General features: G+C 44.4%; 1 protein-coding gene across 1 annotated transcript; it reads right to left on the reverse strand.

Annotated features, from left to right (window-relative positions):
- Positions 1-2,036: 2,036 nt before the first annotated feature.
- On the reverse strand, positions 2,037-15,541 carry LOC128897242 (inverted formin-2-like). The gene is made up of 11 exons (XM_054161772.1): positions 15,213-15,541; positions 13,870-13,940; positions 12,736-12,843; positions 11,855-11,925; positions 11,109-11,229; positions 9,851-10,015; positions 9,196-9,298; positions 8,203-8,361; positions 6,743-7,426; positions 5,289-5,348; positions 2,037-2,605 (listed from the first exon to the last, which is right to left on the reverse strand). Exons 1-10 carry the CDS (start codon positions 15,346-15,348, stop codon positions 5,290-5,292), a joined length of 1,677 nt encoding a protein of 558 aa, XP_054017747.1. The 5' UTR covers positions 15,349-15,541; the 3' UTR covers positions 2,037-2,605; position 5,289.
- Positions 15,542-20,985: the final 5,444 nt, after the last annotated feature.

Below are 20,985 nucleotides of genomic sequence, written 5' to 3' on the forward strand. Positions count from 1 at the left end.
TTATTTTATTCTAAACTTTGAAATATTTTTAGTATTAAAAATAAAAAGAAACAAAACCCACAAAACCCAAACAAACCCAAAACCTAATCCTGAAAATCCATCCCATTAAACATATCTGAATTCTGATGTGAAATACTTGGAATGTGACTTCTGCTGATTTCTTCCATAGCTTCATTTTATCATATAACCAGTGTTTAATTACAGAATATGCAGCTAAGGCATATCTGGTGGCTAGAAACTTGTGTGGTGTTCACAGCCCGGTTTATCTGCTCAACTCCATGTCCAGTCACTGTGTATACCACAAGAATTATTTTTTGAGATCCAAATTCATTGTTGGCATAAGTGATCACAAACCTGTTGATGTGACATTGTTTCTACCAGAAATTAATTAGGCCTTGCAACCACTGAAAAATCTTCAGGATCATGAACTTTATTTCAAGGTCACAAATGGAGCATACCTGCATATCACTGTTGAACATCTTTCTTTATGTGCTCTGATTGTGTGCCCCTGTTCTTAAACAATTGCTGTAATGGTAGCAGAGCTGCCCTGGAGTAATAAATTATAAATGCTGTGCTTTAGCCTGTTTATTGGGATATGATTAAATAGGTAATTTACTAGAGTTTTCACAGATGAGTATGGAAGAAAGAACTGGCAGCAGCTCAAAATAACCCATTTCTCCATAAATTCTTGAGGGCAGTGGAAAGGTAATGCCAAACATCCTCTCTTTGAAGTCATGGTAAGAATGCAGAGCGATAAAACTTCTGGCTATACAAAAAGAGCTGTTCACTCTAGGTGGAAATGGGGGTAGATGAAAGACACTGGTGGGAAAGTGGACTCTTGCTGCAGCACCTGAAGAGAGGAACCTGCAGGGCATCAGCAGGCAAGATTCCCCAGATAATACTTAGAAAGCCTGTTTGTGAGTCATGAGTGTCCAAATGATGATGTTTCTATGGCTAAAACAGCAGGCTGCTCCTTGCTAACTTGGGCTGCAGGCTCTTGCTGGAAACATGGAGGTTGCAAAGCTGCTGGGAAAATATGTTTGACACTCAGCTTTCTTTAGCCTGTGGTCTAAGCTGAACTAAAGAGAAAAAAGACTGATGTTTGGGTGATGTACTCTGTGACAGGAAAAGAGGAAATAAAGGGGAAACATGTAAATGTGATAGTGACAGTCCTGCAAGCCTGACATGAGTTATGTGGCTCTGCAGGAAACGGTGAGGCTTTGCCTGCTTCTGCCAGCCAGGAACTGGATTTTTCCTGAAAAGGGGCTGCTCTTGCAGGGTCTCCTGAACAGAAGCTGCCTATGCATCTGCTCTCAGCTGATCTTTGCTTTGTTAAACAATTCTCAATATGCTTATAGCAACGCTTTGGTTAAAATAAACCAGGGCTTTAATTCTTGGTTTAGCTTCTAACTTAGCCCAGCGAAGTTTTCAATATTGCAAGGACATTACAAGTCCTATTAAGCAAAGCAAAATAAGCTTCAGCCTGAATGTTAGTCTAGCCACAGTGAGTTACCATATAAAGGCATAATTCTTAAATGTACTCAGCTCTTCCACTTGATTCATGTTTCAGCACAGTACCATACCACAGATTCAATAAACACAGATCACTTTAAATGGACAGCTATACATAAAATTATGGTACAATGTTATTACAAAACTTGAGAAATAAAGCTTTGCATTTTGGAAATGCAATACTGCACAGTCCCAGTTTTAGAGCAACAGTAACATGAATCTACGTATTCTGCAGCATGAACATGAAGACTTTTGAGTGCAAGCAGTAGACAATGGCATTCCAACCCAGAAATTCACTAAAAGATGAGTGGAAAATGTGTCCAATAGAGAACTCTGGATAAGCTCTTTCTGTTGGTTTAACAAGAGAGACTGGGGCTCTGGTCCTCCAAAAATTGATGGATGCATCTGTGCACATGACAAGACTACTGCAAGACTACTGATGATCATGTAGGAACCAGATGCTATTTATATGGCCATATGCATACTAAAATACATACTTTAAAAAAAAAACCACAACATTTCCCCCCCCTGTAACTCATTTCCTTTGCTTTAAATGATTTAGAGTAAAAATACATTTGTTTGATGTGGGTCTTGGACATGGTCCAATATAAATTGTCAGTGGGCGATGAGAAGAGGGAGTTCATATGCTTCCACCGGTGATGGTATAGCCACTGCTTAATTTGTACCCTTAATTTGGTTGAGGCACTGCTATTGAAAAAAAATTCTCTGAGGATTAAACACTGCAGTCCTTTCTTAGGCCACACTCAGGTGTTGTTTTAAGAAGAACTTGGCCTAAGAGCAGGTTTAAAGACTTGGCTTCCAGGATAGCAGAAAAGAGGGCTGACCCTTTCACACTGCAATGCACAGAACCAGCCCCAGCATAAGGCCCAGGCACAGGGGGCTGAAGTCTCTGGGGAGGCTCTCTGGGCCTTGGGGAAGGGATTGAAAGGTTGTGTGAGGAGAAGCAGTGTGTCCTGGCTGGGCAGAGGTGTCCATGGTGGTGGTTTGGTGATGCAGAACCCGACTTCTGAGAAGCTGGCAGCACTTCAGAGACATGTGAGTCTCTGCTATTTCTTCTGTCTTGCCATGACACCTGCAGGAGGAAGGTGAAATGCAAATTATTTGCAACTATAAAACAAAAGCAATGTGTTTCTGCATGTGTGAGTATCTAACGGTTGGGGTGCTACTAGGGAAACCAGGTTCAGGTAACCTAAACATAGGAAGAGTTAAATCTTTATGTACTTAATAAAACCCTTATGTTTTCAGTACTGATCGTGATGTTCAAGACTTGGTGCAACTTTGCGCTTAAGCTGATATTTATAGACGTTGGGGATCAATGTCTATAAATATCTGAGGGGTGAGTGTCAAGATGCAGGTAATAGTGCACAGTGATCGGAAAAGGAACAATGGGTACAAGCTAGAACACAGGATGTTCCACCTCAATGTGAGGAGACACTTCTTTATGGTGAGGACCAGAACAAGAGGACACAGTCTCAAGCTGCACCAGGGGAGGTTTAGACTCAAGGTGAGGAGAAAGTTCTTCACTGAGCGAGTCATTTGTCATTGGAATGGGCTGCCCAGGGAGGTGGTGGAGTCACTGTCCCTGGAGGTGTTCAAGAGGAGATTGGACGTGGCACTTGGTGCCATGGTCTAATCATGAGGTCTGTGGAGACAGGTTGGACTCGATGATCCTCGAGGTCTCTTCCAACCTTAGTGATACTGTGATACTGTGATGTAGTCAAGGGGAGGCAAGATCTTAGTAGCTGACGACAACAGTCTTTTACTGCTCTGAAATCTACTACAGAGTCTGCTGGTGTTTCAGAAGCTCTAAAAACTGACAAGAGGACTGAGTCTTGATTCCTAAGGACTGAGTCTTGATTCCTACAGCTGAATCTGCACAAGAAGGAAGAAGATTCCTGTGGTGTCGCTGAGATGCAGTGACCTCCACATCCAACAAATCTGTCAGAGAGAGAAAGACCCTGTACCAAAAGAGAACTGGTTCTAGGACTGGAACAAAACAAAAGATGGAATGTTATAGGAAACAAATACTGATGGGGAGCTTGCTAAGTCTGACATATCAAGAGGGATGGACTTGAGCTGCATTTGGGTGAGGAACACTGTGTCAGGAAACTAAGTGGAGCAAATGGATTTTTGTTTCCTCTAACATTTTAAAGTACATAAAGATGGGATCCATAAAGCACAGGTGGGTACTGCTGATGCAATGTGACTGTGCTAGGTGCTGCATTTCAAGGTTGTGCTGCCTAACTTGCCTTCATGCATCCATGCATTCTCTATGTTGCTTTCCCACAGAGATTGTCTGTCTCTGGGTTTTTTTAATCCCAAATACCTGGTTTAAGCCTTCAGGCTGGAATCCCTGTGCTTAAAACATACATAACCCGAGTTACGCTTAACTCATGGTTTCCAATGCTCTCTCAGTGCAACACAAGCACTGGTCCTGACTTACTTCTTACCTCCGCCTTGCTGCTACTATTTTCTGCTCTTGCTGCAAATTTTTCTTAGGATTTTAAACCAACTGAGCTACTCCACTTTTCCACTTGATATAATTCAGCAGTTCAGCATGGAAAGGGCCTGGAGAAGGGCAGAAGTAGTCAGGACTCTAACTACCCAATTTATATCTCATTTTCTCATGATGGTCCATTTGCAGGAACCAAAGCAACCATGTGTGGAAATCCTGCCGAGATTTCCCCATTCGGCAACCCTAGGGGCCAGGGCTGTCAGGCTGTGCAGGAGCAGAGCTCCCAGCCTCGGGCACTGGGGATGCTGGAGAATAAATACATTCCTTTCAGGAAATGAGATGGAAAGAGATTTGACATTATTGATTCAGCTCATAAGAGATGCCTATCAGCATGGAAAGGACAACGTGTAACTATGCAATTTCAGTACAGTGGGTGTTTTGATTCTTTCTTTTTCTTGCTTTTCTTTCTACTTACTATAAAAACAGACAAAGTTTTGCAAGTGAAAGTCTCATCCTAAAACTCCATAAGTTTTCTCTTGAAGGGCAACTCCATAAGTTTTCTCTTGAGGGGTATGTTGCCAGCACCAGCAAAGACTTCAGGGAACTTGGTACAGACTTTCACTAGAAATTTGGTTTATCTGGATTATTTATATTGATGACAAAAGCTACATAACCTACCACTCATCCTCTGCCCCAAAAGCTGCATGAATGCATGTATGAAGTATGCATGGTCTGTTTGCTCCAACAGCCTAGTTTGTATGGAATTGAATTTGGCTTTGAGGTGGAGCTGGTATCTTGCCCTAGCTAGTACTTCTCCTGAGGCCCATTGTTTTATTCCTTGTTCCAGACAGTTATATTTAAATAGTGCCATAGGAAGTGGCTACCTGCAAGCAAAGAAAAAAATGTTCTTCACAGGAGGTAGGTACTGAAATTGCATTTTTACAGTTTTCAAGAAAATAATGGGATCAAAGCAAAGACTTTGTTTATCACATGAAGCTGGAGTCACTTGGTTAGAGTAATGACTTTTAATTATCTGCAGGGAAAGGAAGTTTTGCTGCTGCTGACACAGGACGGACATGTGGGCTGTGACCCTGTGTTGAGGGGAGATCAGCACTGACTCCACTCAACGCAAGATCAACAACCTGGAGAGCAAAAATCAGAGGAAAAATTTTACTTTACATATATTTGTGATTAGACATAAAGACAAGAAGCTTAGCTGGTATGCTGAATACTGATTAGGTCTGTAGAGTCCCATTGCTGGGGTTAGTTCACATAGAAACACCTTCGTGAGTTTACATACCTCATTGTACCACACAACCTTTTTTTGTTTTATTATCTCCAGTATCAGCCTCAACCTCTGCTTTTAAACAAAAGAGAGACACTAAATATAACTGATCATGACAAAGCAAATGTAACATCAGGGGACTTTTTATGATGAAAACATTGTCTAGTAGCAGAGAAGTTCCTAAGATGTCATCCCTGGGTGCCTAGGGAGGCTTTTGTGGAGAGTCGGTTCCTTAAGCCAGAAATATTAATTTCATGTATCAGGAAAGCACAACCACAGTTTGAAGTGTGGAGTGCTCCTGTTGCTGCACGCTCCTCCTGCTGCCTCCTAGAAGGCAAGTTTGGCAACCACTGCTCCAGGAAAACTCTTCTGGTGTGTGGCTTATTTTATAACTAGGCAAAAGTGGCACATTTAGAAACATAAATGACTGTAGTCCCAGAGCATGCTAGCATTATAAGGGTAAGTCCCTGTGTGGTAGATGCTCAACCTGTATCATTTGTTTCAGCAGTGGGTTTTCAAACCCTTCTTCCTTGGATGCAAAAAAATTAAACATTGATAAAAAGAGACCTTGCCCTTTCCTGTCTTGACCCCAGACTCTTGCAAAAAACAGGCATTGGACAGTCTATTGCATGTCTCTGAATGCTGACAGACCCACATGTCTTCCCTATGAGGCACCTCTAATTTAGGATTAAAGTACCCATACAAGGGTGGCTTCAGCTCAGTAGAGTCTGAGGGACTTGGATGCACTTCCCAGGTTTGGGGCCAACTGTGGGCATGCACTGTGAGGCAGAGACCTGGGTGGCTCCATGCCTCAAGTGGCCAAGATTTCTGCAGTGGGGCAGCCTAGCATGAGGGACCAATTTGGCTGGCTAGATACAATCTTTAGCAGAAGCACCATAATTGTTGCCTTTCTTCCCTCACCCTGCAGTGATGTCTTGAAGGCCTGATATTTAGGATCCATTTGGTACAGGCTGTCACGTCACTGCAGGCAAACTGCTTTTGCAACAAGGCTTAGGAAAGGAAAAACCAAATGACCCTTTGGCAATGCTGATGTTGCTGCCTTTATGTGTTTATAAGTGGTTGAGAGGGGGTGATCACTGATTAAGTACCCAGTATTAACTGCTCTTAATCACTGCTGTGGAGTTTAATGGAACTCTTGTTTACACATAACCGTGCCTTGTAGCTGTCTTTAGCACACTTGACAGATGTGCTTATTGCCATCTTTACTGCATATGTGTAATGGGCTTTGTAATTATTGATTCATCCAGACTCCTTCATAAACTACTTATAAATGTCAAGGGAATGAACTATGCTCATGCTTTTCTTTTTAAATCTCTTTCAGATTTAAAAAGATAACTGCTCCTGTGAAATAGCGTGGCAATACTGGACCTTGAAGTGGGGAGGAACATATATATATGAAGCCTTCCCAGTTTGAGTCATTCCTGAGGACTATGTATGAAATAGGCTACCTGAACAGCTTTTGCTGTGCCTCTTCTTCTTCCTCCGTTTCCCAGATGGCCTCTGCTTTTCCCTGTCAGCGTGAGCTTGTCCTGGGGAGAGAGTTGCCGAACAAGAGGAGTCGGTTGCTGGCTCCTCTGAGAAGGACTTCTCTTGAGAGGTGTCCAAGAGTGAGTCTGTAGCAGGGTCTTCATTTTCCTTTGTCATCTCTTTTGACTCTGCCTGATGAGCCTCATCACAGGCAGCAAACTGATCTCTGCCAGAGTCAATCCCTGTCTCACTCAGCCGCAATTCTGGCTCCTGTGCCAGCCTGTAACTTTCTGGCCACAACTTGTCCTGGCCTTCTGAAATGGCCCCATTGAATTGTTCTCTTAGAGAAGAGTCCAAACCGCTGCTCACAAACTTTATCCCTGTGTCTATGTTAGCAGCAGAGAAGGCAATGGAGCTGCTGGCCCTGTCAACTTCTGCCAAGCTTACTGAGGAGCTTTCTGTCCAGGACCCTGGTGTCAAATTTTCTCGAGCACTGTCTTTAGACAGCACCTGGTTTGAAGCTGAGGCATCTGTAACATCTCCAGCCATCTCCATCAGGGCAGTGGTTGACTGATGAATTCTTTCTGATGGATGACCATCATTGTTTTGCTTGGTTTTATCTTCAGTCTGCTTTCCAGCTGCTTGTGGATCCTTAATGTTCTTCCCTTTAAACAAAAAATATGCTATCAGCCACTGCTACAGAGTTGCACAAGGGATCAACCAGTGTGATTCTGCCACTGGGAGAAGTTACAAACCAGCAGCTGCCTATGGAGGGTGCACTGACCCTAAAGCACGTATGCAGAGGTAGCACCTTCTTCCCTAGAGGACACAGTCTCAAGCTGCACCAGGGGAAGTTTAGGCTTGAGGTGAGGAGTAAGTTCTTCACAGAGAGAGCTGTTAGCTATTGGAATGGGCTGCCCAGGGAGGTGGTGGAGTCACTGTCCCTGGAGGTGTTCAAGAGGGGATTGGATGTGGCACATGGTGCCATGGTCTAGAAGTCATAAGGTCTTGGGTGACAGGTTGGACTTGATGATCTTTGAGGCCTTTTCCAACCTTGTTGATTCTATGATTCTATTCTATGATTCTATACCTCCCCTCTTTATACCCTTTGTAGTCATATCAGTTGGACACCAAGGCTCCAGCACAGAGAAGCCCCTGGACTATTGGTGGGCCCCAGCAGCAGGGTTCTGTGGTTGACCTGTGAGCTGTGCCTCTCAGAGGGTTTATTGGCATGGGTGCAAAGCCATACTGCTCCAAATTGCTGCTAATTCAGGGACAGACCTGGTTGGCAACAGGTCAGGGCTCTCTGTAGCACTGGCTGCAAAGCCTCCTTAAATAAAATGCCCCAAATGCAAATGCGAAAGCTTCTTGTGTGCTTGGCTCAGGCTCAGAGGCAGATGAGAATGAATAGCTGCAGGTTCAGTGGGGTCTCTGTCCTTACCAGAATGGCTCTCCTCTGGGCTCTCCTCTGGCAAGCTTTTAGGAACTGCATCCGTCTCATATCTGTTCTTTGTCTTTCTCAGCGTGAACCCTTTCCTTATGTCAGCTAGCAGCGCATCGATGACGCACACCTCCTCCTGCTTCACCATCCCCTTCTTAACTGGGATAGAAAGAGAGATGGGTGTTACATCTGGCCATGAGATGAGGCAGTAGAAGACTCTGAAGAGATGTTGTTGCTTGGAGAGGATATTGCTGTCCCAGTACAAGCAACCACTGGGAAAAACCAAGGCCCTGATGCCAGGCATGGGAGTAGCCCATACTCCGTGCCCCTGCAGCAGTGTGTCCTGGCTGAAGTCAAAAGGTTTAGCCCAAAGACTGGGTGCTACAGGTTTACACCAGTGTCAGTGTCTCTGCCTGGACTTGTGCCTGGTTGTACCATGACCTTGAAATACCTCCTGTCCTCCTGTTTGCTATCCGTGTGAGTGGGGGCCTTTTTTGGGGGGAGTGGGGATAGAGGGCAAATAATCTGCGGTTTTCTCTCATTTTTGCCAACTATATTTTTCCATTGTGCCTTTTGTTTTCATCCACAGAAAGGCAGATTTAAGTTATCTGCAAGATTTTTGGGAAGTCAGTCTGTGGTAATGAAAGACTATATAAGTCTCTGGGGGTTTTGGAGGAGGGAGAAGGCAAATGTTTCTTCTTACATCTGGGATTCAAAAGTTATGTTTAGAAATTAAAAAAGTTAACTGAAATGTTTACATTTTATTTTTTCCCTCTGCTGTTTAGTCAGTGAACCTAAAATTAACTTCTCTGCCCAGCTGCAACTGTGAAAAATCAGCTCTTAGCTGAGGCTTTAAGGCAACTAAAAGTTTTAAGTCATCTGTCACTTGGAAACCCACAAAATCAATTACCACTACTGATCCATTAAAGCAGGACCAGCAAAGAACTCCTGTCAGCTCCATCTCTCTTTTACGGAGCCCTTTCAGATACTCACTGACTTTTCCATTTTCTCCCTTCTGTCTCTTCCCCTCTTCCTCTTCCAGCTGTTTCTTCCTCTTCTCTGCTTTGGCAGCTTGTTCCTTCCTGTCCTTGTTTTCCTGGAGTGAGGTAACAGGGGCATGAGAAGTTTGGCTAAATGTCTGCTAGAAAAGCCAGTGAAATGAAAGGTCTGCAGATGTTTGTAAAGAAGGATGAAAAGTTCTGGCCATACCCTGTGCCTGCCTGATATTTAGTTGAGGCAAAATGGGAAAGTACTAAGGCCATGATTTCCTTAAAAATGGTGGCTTTTTTACTATATCTGCTCCTCTCTGAGTCTATTTGCTCAGGTTGGAGCAAGGGGCTAAGTTTTATAAGCCACTTCCTCTAAAACTTACACACTTAACTCCGGAGCATCTTCGTGACTCTCTAGCTAAAGTTGCAACAAAATCACAAATCACCATGCTCTACGCCAAGCCAGGATCATTACCACTGCATGAGGATGGAGTAGAGCAGAGATAAGACACCTCTTCACCAAGTGACCTTATGCCAAGTGCTGAAGGAGGAGGAGGTAACCACCATCTTCCCCCAGTGGATTCAGGTGCCCATTCATCTGTTGAAACAGAGCATGCATCTATACTAGGACTGCTCAGCATCATGGTGTGCAGACCAACCTTCAAGGCTCGGATGAAGAGATCTCTGAAAGTCTTCATGGTACTAAATATGTCCTCTAGGGATAACTTGCTTGGGTCTTCACAGAGGTAATTTGCAAGTTCTTCTCTCTTCCTTTCAATTGTTTCAAATTCTTCTTCCAGCTTCCTGGAGGCATCAATGCTATCCTGAAACATGTTTAATACCCACAGTAAAACATCCACCAGAGGACAATGAATGAAGTGCACTTAAGGCAAAAAAGATGTCAAGGACATCTGAATCCTGTCTTGTAATTGCAGCAGTTTGTAAGGTGGGAAGAAATTAAGACTTGCAGATAGTCTTTGCTCCTGGTGGCTGTGCTGAGCCAGGTTACAGAGGTGATTTGAGCAAGACATGGAAACCTCAATGCAAAACTTAATCCCAAGAGAAGGGCTTTACTATGGTCATCCTGTCCTGGTTTTAGCTGGGATAGAGTTAATTTTCTTCCTTGTAGCAGGTACAGTGCTGTGTTTTGGATTTAGTGTGAGAACCATGTTGACATCACTCTGATGTTTCAGTTGTTGTTGAGTAGTGCTTATCCTAAGCTAAGAATTTTTCACTTTCCCATGATCTGCCAGTGGATGGGTGCACAAGAAGCTGGGAGGAGGCGCAGCCAGGACAACTGACCCAAACCAGATAAAGGAATATTCCATACTATAGAATGTCATGCTCAGTATATAAACTGCAGGGAGTTGTCTGGGCAGGGAGGATCATTCCTTGGGCATTGGTCAGTCAGTAGAGGAGAGGGCTTGGGGTTTATTTATCTCTCTTTTTGTTATGTTGATTTTCATTACTACTATTACTATTATTATTAACTATTATTTATATTATTATTATTCTCTCAACCCACAAGTTTAAACTGTTTTTCCAATTCTCCTTCGTGCCCCACTGGGAGAGAGGAAGAGTGAGTGAATGGGTTCAACAGTGTGTCTGGGGTTAAGCCACGGGACAGATCCACACAAGGAGAGAACATTTTCACTCAAAGTGAAGAGTCACAACAGAACAGAGAGAACAGCTGGGGCCAGGACCTTAAAAAATGGTCTTACCAGAAATATTCATGTTTGGGCTGGACCTAGCAAATAAACATCCATGGATTGTGTGTCACTGCAGGCTATTTTCCAAATCTGACAGCATGTCTTGTCGTAGTACTTTCCACCCTCTCATGAGCTGTCCCAGCTGCACATGTACTGTGCGCTGCCTCTTTCTGCAATGGGGAAGATGTGAGGGAGCTCCATTACTGACCTGGATAGGTTTCTCATACTGTTGTTTCACGTCATCATTTGATGATAAAACTTTTCGCTGAAGCTCCAGCAACTTCTTTAAATTGGTACTGGACTCCATGCGTATGATCTCAAGGTTAATTCTGAAATCACACAGAACACCCCACAGTTAGTGGACACTCCAGCGTCTTGCACTGACCAAGGAGTCTGAGATGGTGGTTTGGCTGTCCCTCTTCTTTTCACCACTTCACTGAACTGAAACCTGAGCTCTGAATTCTCTGTACAGTCCAAACTCATGGACAGCAGGCCCCTTCCACATACTTATGAAAAGGCTGCCAGGTTCACCTACAACCTGAGTATGTATGAATGCCAAAAAGAGTCCACCTATTCAAAGGGTTGTTCTCTAATCTCAGAGTTCAGCATTTGCTCACTTTCTCTGGTTAAAGGCACTTTGAAAATGCTCCTGGGTAGCTGGTCTTCTCAAGCTCCCACTACCACAAAGGCAGTGAAGATTTTGGAAGGGCCTGGGAAGCAGCATTAACTGAATGCTCTGCAAATTTCAGCCCTAAGTGTTGCCAGCTGTAGTAGAACTATTACATATTAACGGGCTTTCACCATTCATCAACCAAATCTTTCAGTGAAAGCTAAATAAGATGCCATCTTGTTAATGTACTATACCAGCTGCATGTGTCCCAATTTCTGGTACACTGTTGTTGTGTATGGGATTTATTTTTGTTTCTAATTTGAAGAAAGTGACACACAATTTACCCTGATGCTTTTGAAACATATTCAAGATCCTTTGGCAGTTCCAGTAGGTCCATGTGGCTGTTTTCTACTTCCTGAAGCAGAAGAGAGAAAGAAGTGTTATTTACTGTGTAGCAGGAGCCAAGAGAGGAAGCTGAGGGGAAGGTCAGCTTCACCACATCCTCATGCTGCCCCATCTCTGCAGTTTGCTTTGCCTCTCAGAGGCATTCAAAACAGGATGGCATGTTCAGAGCAGAAAGGCATTGCTCCAGGGCTATTAAAACATGTACAATGGGGATGAATTTTGAGAGATATTCAAAGTCCAAAGCAAAGCTAACTTGCTGCTGAGCTCTTCTGCTACCCTCTTCTGAACCACCTACTATTTGGCTGTGGGAGGCTCAGGAGTGTGGTTTGATGCAGTCTGACACTTCCTACAGTCCCAGGAGGGTGGGGCTTGAATCCTATTTGCATAATTTATTTTTGTGGCTGTGCTTGCTGAAGGTACTGCCAGCTAAAGCGGAGCTTGAACATATATAACTACAATGGAGTGTGTGACCTTGATGAATGAAGGTGGCAGAGCAGAACATGGAGAAAAAAGAAAAAAAACATTAGAGGGTATAGAAAAAACCACGGCTTGGACAGGAGCATGAAAAGCTTGAGCTTTTCACATCTAGTGGAAAAGAGAGAAGTCATGAAATGATAGAAAGGCTGAATAGGTACAGACCAGCCAGGATTGTTTTAGTAGCCATGTGATTTGTGGTTTACAGCTGATGAGGTACAGATTGAACAAATATGAAAAAGGATATGAATATGAGCATGTGGCATTAACTGAAGGCAAAGTAGGAGAAATGTTTCATCTGGAAAAAAGTCCTCCCCCCTTATTTCCCAAGACTTGGCAGTGGTACCTCCAGAATATGGTGAAGTAGTGTAATGCGGGTTTGGTTTGCTTTGGTTTCTGTTAGTTTGAGTAAAGTGCTGATTTTAAACCCATCAGCATCACCCGTGTGACTTCCCTGCAAGACAGAAAGCAAGTAAGTGTAACTCCTGTGTCCAACCAAATTACACCCCCAAAGAATCACAGAATCAACCAGGCTGTAAAAGACCTCAGAGATCATCAACCTATTACCCAACACCACCTACACCATGGCTCCAAGTGCCACATCCAATCTTTTTTTTAACACCTCCAAAAAAAGGTGGTGGATGGTAACTCCACCACCTCCCTAGGCAGCCCATTCCACTGGCAAATCACTCTTTCTGTGAAGAACTTTCTCCTCACCTCCAGCCTAAACCTCCCCTGGTGCAGCTTGAGACTGTGTCCTTTTGTTCTGGCACCGGCTGCCTGGGAGGAGACCAGCCCCCGCCTGGCTACAACCTCCTTTCCGATAGTTGTAGACAGCAATAAGTTCTCCCCTGCATCTCCTCTTCTCCAGGCTAAACAATCCCACCTCCCTCAGCCTCTCTCCACAGGCCTTGTGTTCGAGACCTCTCAACAGCCTCATTGACCTTCTCTGGACACGTTCAAGTATCTCAATGTCCTTCTGAAATTCAGGGGCCCAGAACTGGACACAGTACTCAAGGTATGGCCTAAACAGTGCTGAGTACAGGGGAAGAATGACTTCCCTGTTCCTGCTGGCCACACTATTTCTGATGCAGGTCAGGATGCCATTTGCCTTCATGGCCACCTGGGTACACTGCTGGCTCATGTTCAGCTGGCTGTGAACCACTACCCCCAGGTCCCTTTCTGCCTGGCAGCTCTCCAGCCACTCTGACCCCAGCCTGTAGCACTGCATGGGGTTGTTGTGGCCAAAGTGCAGCACCCAGTGCTTGGACTTGTTAAATGCCATCCTGTTGTATTCTGCCCATCTGTCCAGGTCCCTCTGCAGAGCCCTCCTACCCTCTAACAGATCAACACCTGCCCCAAACTTGGTGTCATCTGCAAACTTACTAATGGTGGACTCTATCTCCTCATCCAGATCATCAGTAAAGAAGATTATCAACAAACTGTAACAGGCGAAGAACAAGACAAAAGAAGTCCTTACATAGTTCAGAAAGTTTCCAACTTTGAGAATCAGTTGACAGAAGAGTGGCAGGCGATGACTGCTCAGAAGATCTGAAAAACATAAAGCAGTTTTAAACAAAAGCATCTGTTATACCACATTTCCTAAACTGCACTGAAACTGGCGTTCTGAATTTCACCAGATCGAATCTGGTGTTTCAACTTTGCAACCCAGTGGCCCAACCTGCAGAGAAACTGATTCTATATAGATCAAATGTTGTAGGTTGCAAAAGTTTTTGTTTACCTGCATTTCTTTCTTTGTGTCTTATTCCTACTGGAAAATAACCTGGGGTTGGCCTCTCCTCACCAACAGCCATCAACTCATTGCTTTCTTTAAAAGTACCCCAGTTTACCCTGGTGTGGACAAGAAGAACTGAGCTGCAATATTAATCTTTCAGACTCTGTTCAGCTGCGCAGTGAAGCCAGTTCTGCCAGCCCTGTGATTATCCACAAGCTGCTACAACCAAACATGCTTGCTCTGTTCTTGGTCTTGCAGGGTGGAGGCGATCATCAGAACATGAAGAGCACAGTGCCTGTCCTTGCTCTTACGACAGGGCACTGCAGGACTGTGCTTTTTGAAGCACTCAGCTTTGAAGCAGAAATAGCTCGAAAACGACAGCTGGGCTGCTGGAAAGACACTTTTTTTTTGAAAGTTTCAATTTATCCCAGTAGGAAGCTGTAATGCCAGCTGGAGAAACCCCTGGCAGGAGTTGGGGGAACCAGCTTTGTAGAGCAGGAGGCATTTGACAGTACCAAGAAAAGCATCCTCCTCTCAGTGGAGTGGGGCCTGAGGTTTCTGCCACAGGAAGGCAAAATCTCTTGCATAATAAGAGAGCTCAAATCATTCGCTAAACAGGAGCATCAGCAATTCACATCCTAAAATAATAAACTTTTCCTTCTGGTTCCATTTGTAGGCAGGGAAAAACTAAAGCATTGTTACTTTCTGGGGGAAGTTTGGGGTGTGTTTTTCTTGCAGCAGAAAAAATTGCTATGTGAAGGTCTTAATGTGGCAAACAATGCTGGATGAATTAGCTGTAATGAGGCCAGCTCCACTGTTTAAAAAAAGCTGACAACCTTCCAGCACTCCACTGTTGAAAGGATGGATGAATGCATCTGCTGTATAAAAAGAGGGCTGACAGGGAGTGAAAATGATCTTTGGTCCTATTAAGGGCTTTGACCACCGGTAGAGATACCTAAAGCTGCATTCTGTATTCTGCAGTGAACCATAGGAGAATTCTCTGGGGTTTGGGTAGTATTACTGCATAGCTCCAGGGGAGCCTTGCAGGGTTTAAAGCTCCATGTCATAAACAAGGTCAGGTCATTTACCTTCACAGGCTCTCCGGATGGCTTCAGCTTTTGGCTGAATCATGTCCAGCACAACAGTGGTCTCTTCACAGATCAGCATACACTCAATGCGCAGCTGGTAGCTAAGGACAGAGACTGATTCAAAGCTTAAAGGCATTGTGATTGTGGCCAGCACAGTGGTCCTCTTCCCACATCACTGTTAAGTCTGTCAACCCCACAGTATTGCTGTTGACCACATCCACATGTGTCTGTGGCTTATGGAGGCTGGCAAGGGGCTGCTGCTTGCCTTGGGGGGCACCCAATGCATTATGATCAGCAAAGAGAAAACTGACCACTAAGTGAGGAATGCATTTCCCCTTCCTGGCACTGAATTTGGCACTGCCTTTCAGCCTTACATTATGAGGCTTCCTTGGGCAGATCTGACCCTGGGTCAGCTTCTGCTACTAGAGGGAAGGAAGGTGCTGGAACAGTAACAGTGACAGAGCACTGGAACAGGCTGCCCAGAGAGGTTCTGAGGTCTCCTTCTCTGGAAACTTTCAAAACCCACCTGGATACATTCCTGTGTGGCCTGTCCTAGGTGATCCTGCTTTGGCAGGTGGGGGGTTGGACCCATTGATCTCTAGAAGTCCCTTCCAACCCCTAACATTCTGTGATTCATCTAAGGGCTCCAAGGTGGAAAGGAGAATCCACAAGTTATATGCATCAGTGTCTGTCTGTGAGGCCTCTAAAAAAAAGCTTAAACTTCTCAGAGGTAAACTAAGTAAAGAATTGGGCTGAAGTTCATGACTAATACCCTTACCTGGGAATCTGAAGAAGCAGAAGATAAAATTGATCTGCATTTGCTAGCTTTGATTTCTCTTCTTTGAAGGCCTTCAGGTTTTCTATCTAATGAGAAATAAAGAATCAAGACTGCAGGACTGCACCCCAAGCTCAGCACTGCAAACTAAGGGTATCATTTTTCCTCCTGACCTCATGCTTTTCAGGCAGCAGCTTCAGCAACTGCTTCAGAACTTCAACATCAAACTTCGTTCGGTCCCCATTCTGGACCATGGCAGCCACCTCTTCATTGGAGCTGCAGGGAGGAAGAACAGAGGCAGCTGTTATCCAAAGACTCTTCTTCCACAATCATGTGCTACTGAGACATGTATCTGTGCAAGTGCACCATGCCTTCCCTAGTGAGAGGCATGATAACTCAAGTGGAAACATATGTCCATGTGATTAACTGAAAACCAGGATCTGCCCCAGATTTTGTTTCTGGCCCTGGACAAATGACTCAAGGCCAGAGATCCATCCTGCAGCTCAGATCTTTGTCTTTGGGCATCTGACAACCTCAAAAGAAAATTTAATTCTTAACTTCTTCATTGGCCCTGTTTTGAGGAGAAATTTGACCTCTAGATGTATCTCACAGCATAAGTAACTGTAAGATTCTGTGCTGTAACTTTACTTGTAACATGGAGATGTAATGCTTTGCAGACATACAGAGATGTCGTATGTAAAAACATAATTAAACTCCTAAACTCGGTTTTTTAAAGACAGTGTAGGACAAACAGAAAATATTCAGATGTTTCAGTAACACAGACCACCAAAGCACACTGGCTAGAACAGATTTCATGACAACCTTCCAGATACTTTGCAAAACCTGCTTAAAGTTTTGTCAACTGTCACAAAAAATGGCCATATCTTACCATTTAAATTGCTTCAAAAATATGTTCAAATTGAGACTTTTCTTGGAGTCCAAAAATGTGATCTTCATTAAAGAAAAAAAAGATATCTCACATTAGATGAGCTGTCTGCAGTGATCTTTATTTGCAAGAATGAGGGGGACCTCCTCACCTCCTTTGGTTCTGCCTTCAGTGGTGCTGCCGTTTTCTCCTTAGGGGTTGGTTGTGGAAAGCAGAACAGCTGCTCTATGCTGGTGTAGTTGGGCTCTATAGTTTCCTCACTGCTGCTGCTCACTGAAGCCCACATTGAATGGCTTTCTGAAAAAAAAAACCAACCAAGGACTTTAGACTGGCTACAGGGACAGTTGAAAGCTTCTGGCTTCTTGGGCAATATGAGTTGCTAGAAGGAACACTTCTCAGAAGATGAACGAATTAAGAAGAGACATATTAGTCTTGGAAAAATGTTAATTATTGAGGATACTAAATCCCATAGGCAGGATCCAAAGGGCTTAAAGGGTAATTAAACCTGGTGCTTTACTCCAGGATGTGCTGGATGCAGCACTGGGCACACAGAGGCCAGACAACCCCACCCCTCCCTATACAACAACTGTGCACTCCTCCATGGTACGCAAAACTAGATCAGCATGGGAAGCACGTAAGTCATATGTTTTCTAGTCCCATAGTTGATGCTAGTTTTGCTTCCTTGCATGCTAGCTGAGACACTGGCCACAACCTGTATACTTTCTGGCTGCAGCCTTCCTCCATTTTATAATTGACCCTTCTTGTCATACTGCCTATAGGACTACTTGAATTAATTCCCACTGCATTTTCTTAAACATTTTAGAAAAAAAAGAATTAAAAATCACTCAAACATTCTTGACATCTCTACTGAAATAATCCCAACAATTAACTGCTCCTGTGATTGAAAATATTCCCTATTTAGAATTCACCTAAGACAACTTCTTTGCAGTGGCTGTCTTGCTTGTGTAGGACAAAGCTGACATTGCCTGTCCTGGCTTCTCACATTTCATGCTTCTCTTTGGATCCACTAGGACAGGGAAATGTAACTCCAAAATCAAGAGACAAATCAGTCAATATCACAGCTCTCCAATTCCTTCAATGTCCTTCTCAAAGTGTGACATGATCCTTACCTGCACTCTTACTCTTGACTTTAATATACCCAGATGCAAGTATAAATGAACTGTAGAACAGAATTCTGGGGAACTGAAATCAGAGCCTGTTGAGAACTTGAGCCCAAGGCATGTCATGGTGGATCAGGAAAATCTTCCCATTAATCCCACTTCTTTTAATTTCAAATTATTTTAGTTATAAACAAAGTATTCCAAACTACTGATTTAATTGTCATGGATATTATATTGTATTAGTAGCATTTATTTGAGCTCTGCCAGTCACATGTAATGCGAAGCAGGGGAGTTCTGCATCTAAATGGAGTCAACCACATTTGACAAACTCAAAGATAGTGCTCTCTCCCCTGGGTCACCCCTAAAACAGCAGTGACTTTATGACAGAAGTACCCACCTCTCACCACATTGGAGGGCAGCTTCTGCCAGTTCAGTTTCTTCATTCTTAATGTTGGTGTCTTCACTGGCTTGTGGGGAGGTCTCCCCAGTCCAAGAGGGCAGCTGAACTGGGAGGCCACTATGGTTTCTATATGATCTCCTGCCATGCCAGGCAGAAGGGGTGGAGGTGCGGGTATGCCACCCATGCCAGGCAAAGGGGGTGGAGGTGGGGGTATGCCACCCATGCCAGGCAATGGGGGTGGAGGAGGGGGGATACCCACCATGCCAGGCAGTGGGGGTGGAGGGGGTGGGATGCCTCCCATGCCAGGCAGTGGGGGTGGAGGGGGTGGGATGCCACCCATGCCAGGCAGTGGGGGTGGAGGGGGTGGGATGCCCCCCATGCCAGGCAGTGGGGGTGGAGGGGGTGGGATGCCGCCCATGCCAGGTAGTGGGGGGGGGAGGGGGTGGGATGCCAGGGAGTAGAGACTCTGGGGGTGCATTCATCATGGGGGATGTGGGGGTCAAAGCTGCCATGCCAGATGGTGGGGGTGGAGGTGGTGGGGGTGGTGGGGGTGGAGGCTGTGGGACAGGAGCAGTGTTGTGTGGAGGGTTAGATGTCTCTGGCAAAGGACAGCAGGCTGTGAGATGAGAAGATGTGATTTTCTTTTCATTAGTGGGTGCCCCTGAGGGAGCTGTTGGTGCCTTGGAGGGGTTTGATGATCCCATGGGGCTCCGAGCTGCACGTGCACATGGTTCTAGCTCAGTATGAATGCTTCCATTTGCACTCTCAGTCAGCTGATTTTCAGCTTGCTTTTGCTTGTTTGGATGTTTCTTGATAGATAGCAGCCTCTCGATGACTTCTTCAACTGTGTTCTCTTGGACTAGAGAAATGAGTTGGGGGTCAGAAAAAGGGATGAGAGCCAGAAGTTGGTTCACGCTATTCAACCTTAAGCAAGCAGATCTGGAGCCACAGAGCCCATCCTGGTGTCCTTTTACATAACTGCACTTCTAGCTTCCAACAATTCCCTTCCTATGACCCTGGCTTACAAAAATTGTTTTGAGCGTACCTGCCAGCAAGACTAACCAGCACCAGCCACAGGATCAAAGACTGATTCCCACTTACTCCCATGACCCAAAGCTCAAGTCTTAATCATCAACACAAAACCATGAATCCTGAGCCCACTGCTAAATGTGGCCAGCTCTCACTGGCATCTGCATGGCTAGGGCTTGGCATCAAGACTTGACCTTGTACAGGAGGCATAGCTTTGTCCCCATTCAGCTTTAGCAAGTTCCATACATTATTTCCTGCACATCTGGGAACAACTTCTGTGGGCAGTAGATGGAAAAACAAGAGGAGGAGAGTGCAAGGCTGGATGGATATGCCATTCTTACTGTCATTAGCAAGCAAAAGGGCTCTGTTCACTACTGCATCCAAGGATTCCCACAGCAGAAGGCTGGAGTGATGAGATGGTTCCAAGTGCAAGAGGCTCTGGAGGATGGACAGCAGCTGGATGGAGACTGGAGAGCGGCTCACCTGGAAGACAGAGCATCTTTCCATCAGAACAAGGATGCTTCCAAGCAAAGTATGTTAACTTCATGACCTGAATAAGAGTCTACTTACTTTATTGAAGAGAGATGAAAAAACCTCATGATGATCATTCATGTTGATCCCATCACATATCTTTAACAATTCCTCATCATCTTCTGTCTTGAACTCCTCAAATGTATCACACTGGATAATCAGATCCTCCTCCTCTATGTCTCTACAATATTACAACATCGATTTTCATGGGGGAGCCCTTCACTGATTTTCAGGTGATTCCTTTTTTAAAATGACTTTTATGTCTTTGTCTCTCAGACTTAGCCCATCAGTGTTGAAAGTACTCAACTCTGTATAAAGGATCAAATGCCATCCTTTCTTGAACTGAATGTAACTCTTTCTACAGTCAACACATACAATGAATGGGACTGTTCTTGGCATAACCTGGCCCAGTGCATGATTTATATGGACTTCTTTGAGCTGGAACAAGACTGGCATTTCTACCTTCTTGAAACTAGAGTATCTGCTTTTTATGTTTGGGTTTCTTTTCTTTATGTCAAGACAAGTGAAAATTATTCCAGTGACATTTCTTAGAAAATTTTCCTTCTTTATAACTCAAAAATAGATTAAAAACTCTTCAAACACTCTAAAACAAAGTTTTCTGCACTCTTGAGACCATCCAGTGCAGGAGCTCTATCCTTACTAGTTAGCACTACCGAAAGAGCTTCTCTTTTCTAATTTTTATGGTGTTTGGTGGAGCAAATCCAGTTACGTGGATAACTGCAACTCACATCTAATACAATCTAGAATTTATCAAGGGTATTTCTGACAGCCCTTCATTTTTAAATTAAGAAACTATTAAGACAGGTATGCCCAGATATGTATTAGTGAAGTGCTTTAGCTGAATGATTCTGGGACCAACACCAGCAGTGAAGGGGTTTTGAATACAAGTTGCTCAGTGAGCTCACAGCATCACTTCAGGTTCATTCCTTGCTCCATCTGTGCCCAGAGCCTCCGTCAATGCCATCTGCACCAACAACTGTCCCCATGACACTGTGCTTGACAAGGACAGC

The sequence above is a fragment of the Dryobates pubescens genome, chromosome 5, assembly GCF_014839835.1.
Source record: "Dryobates pubescens isolate bDryPub1 chromosome 5, bDryPub1.pri, whole genome shotgun sequence".
Taxonomy (NCBI): Eukaryota; Metazoa; Chordata; class Aves; order Piciformes; family Picidae; genus Dryobates; species Dryobates pubescens.

Bases quoted from the DNA above. Each gene is read 5' to 3' on its own strand.
- LOC128897242 (XM_054161772.1), bottom strand. From the start codon at position 15,348: ATGCCTTTAAGCTTTGAATCAGTCTCTGTCCTTAGCTACCAGCTGCGC. The intron at 12,844-13,869 runs GTAAGGACTTCT...TCTGTCTTGCAG, and splicing joins TTGGAAACTTTCTGAACTAT to GGAAGTCACACGGGTGATGC. The intron at 11,926-12,735 runs GTACCACTGCCA...CTTCTGCTTCAG, and splicing joins TACTTCACCATATTCTGGAG to GAAGTAGAAAACAGCCACAT.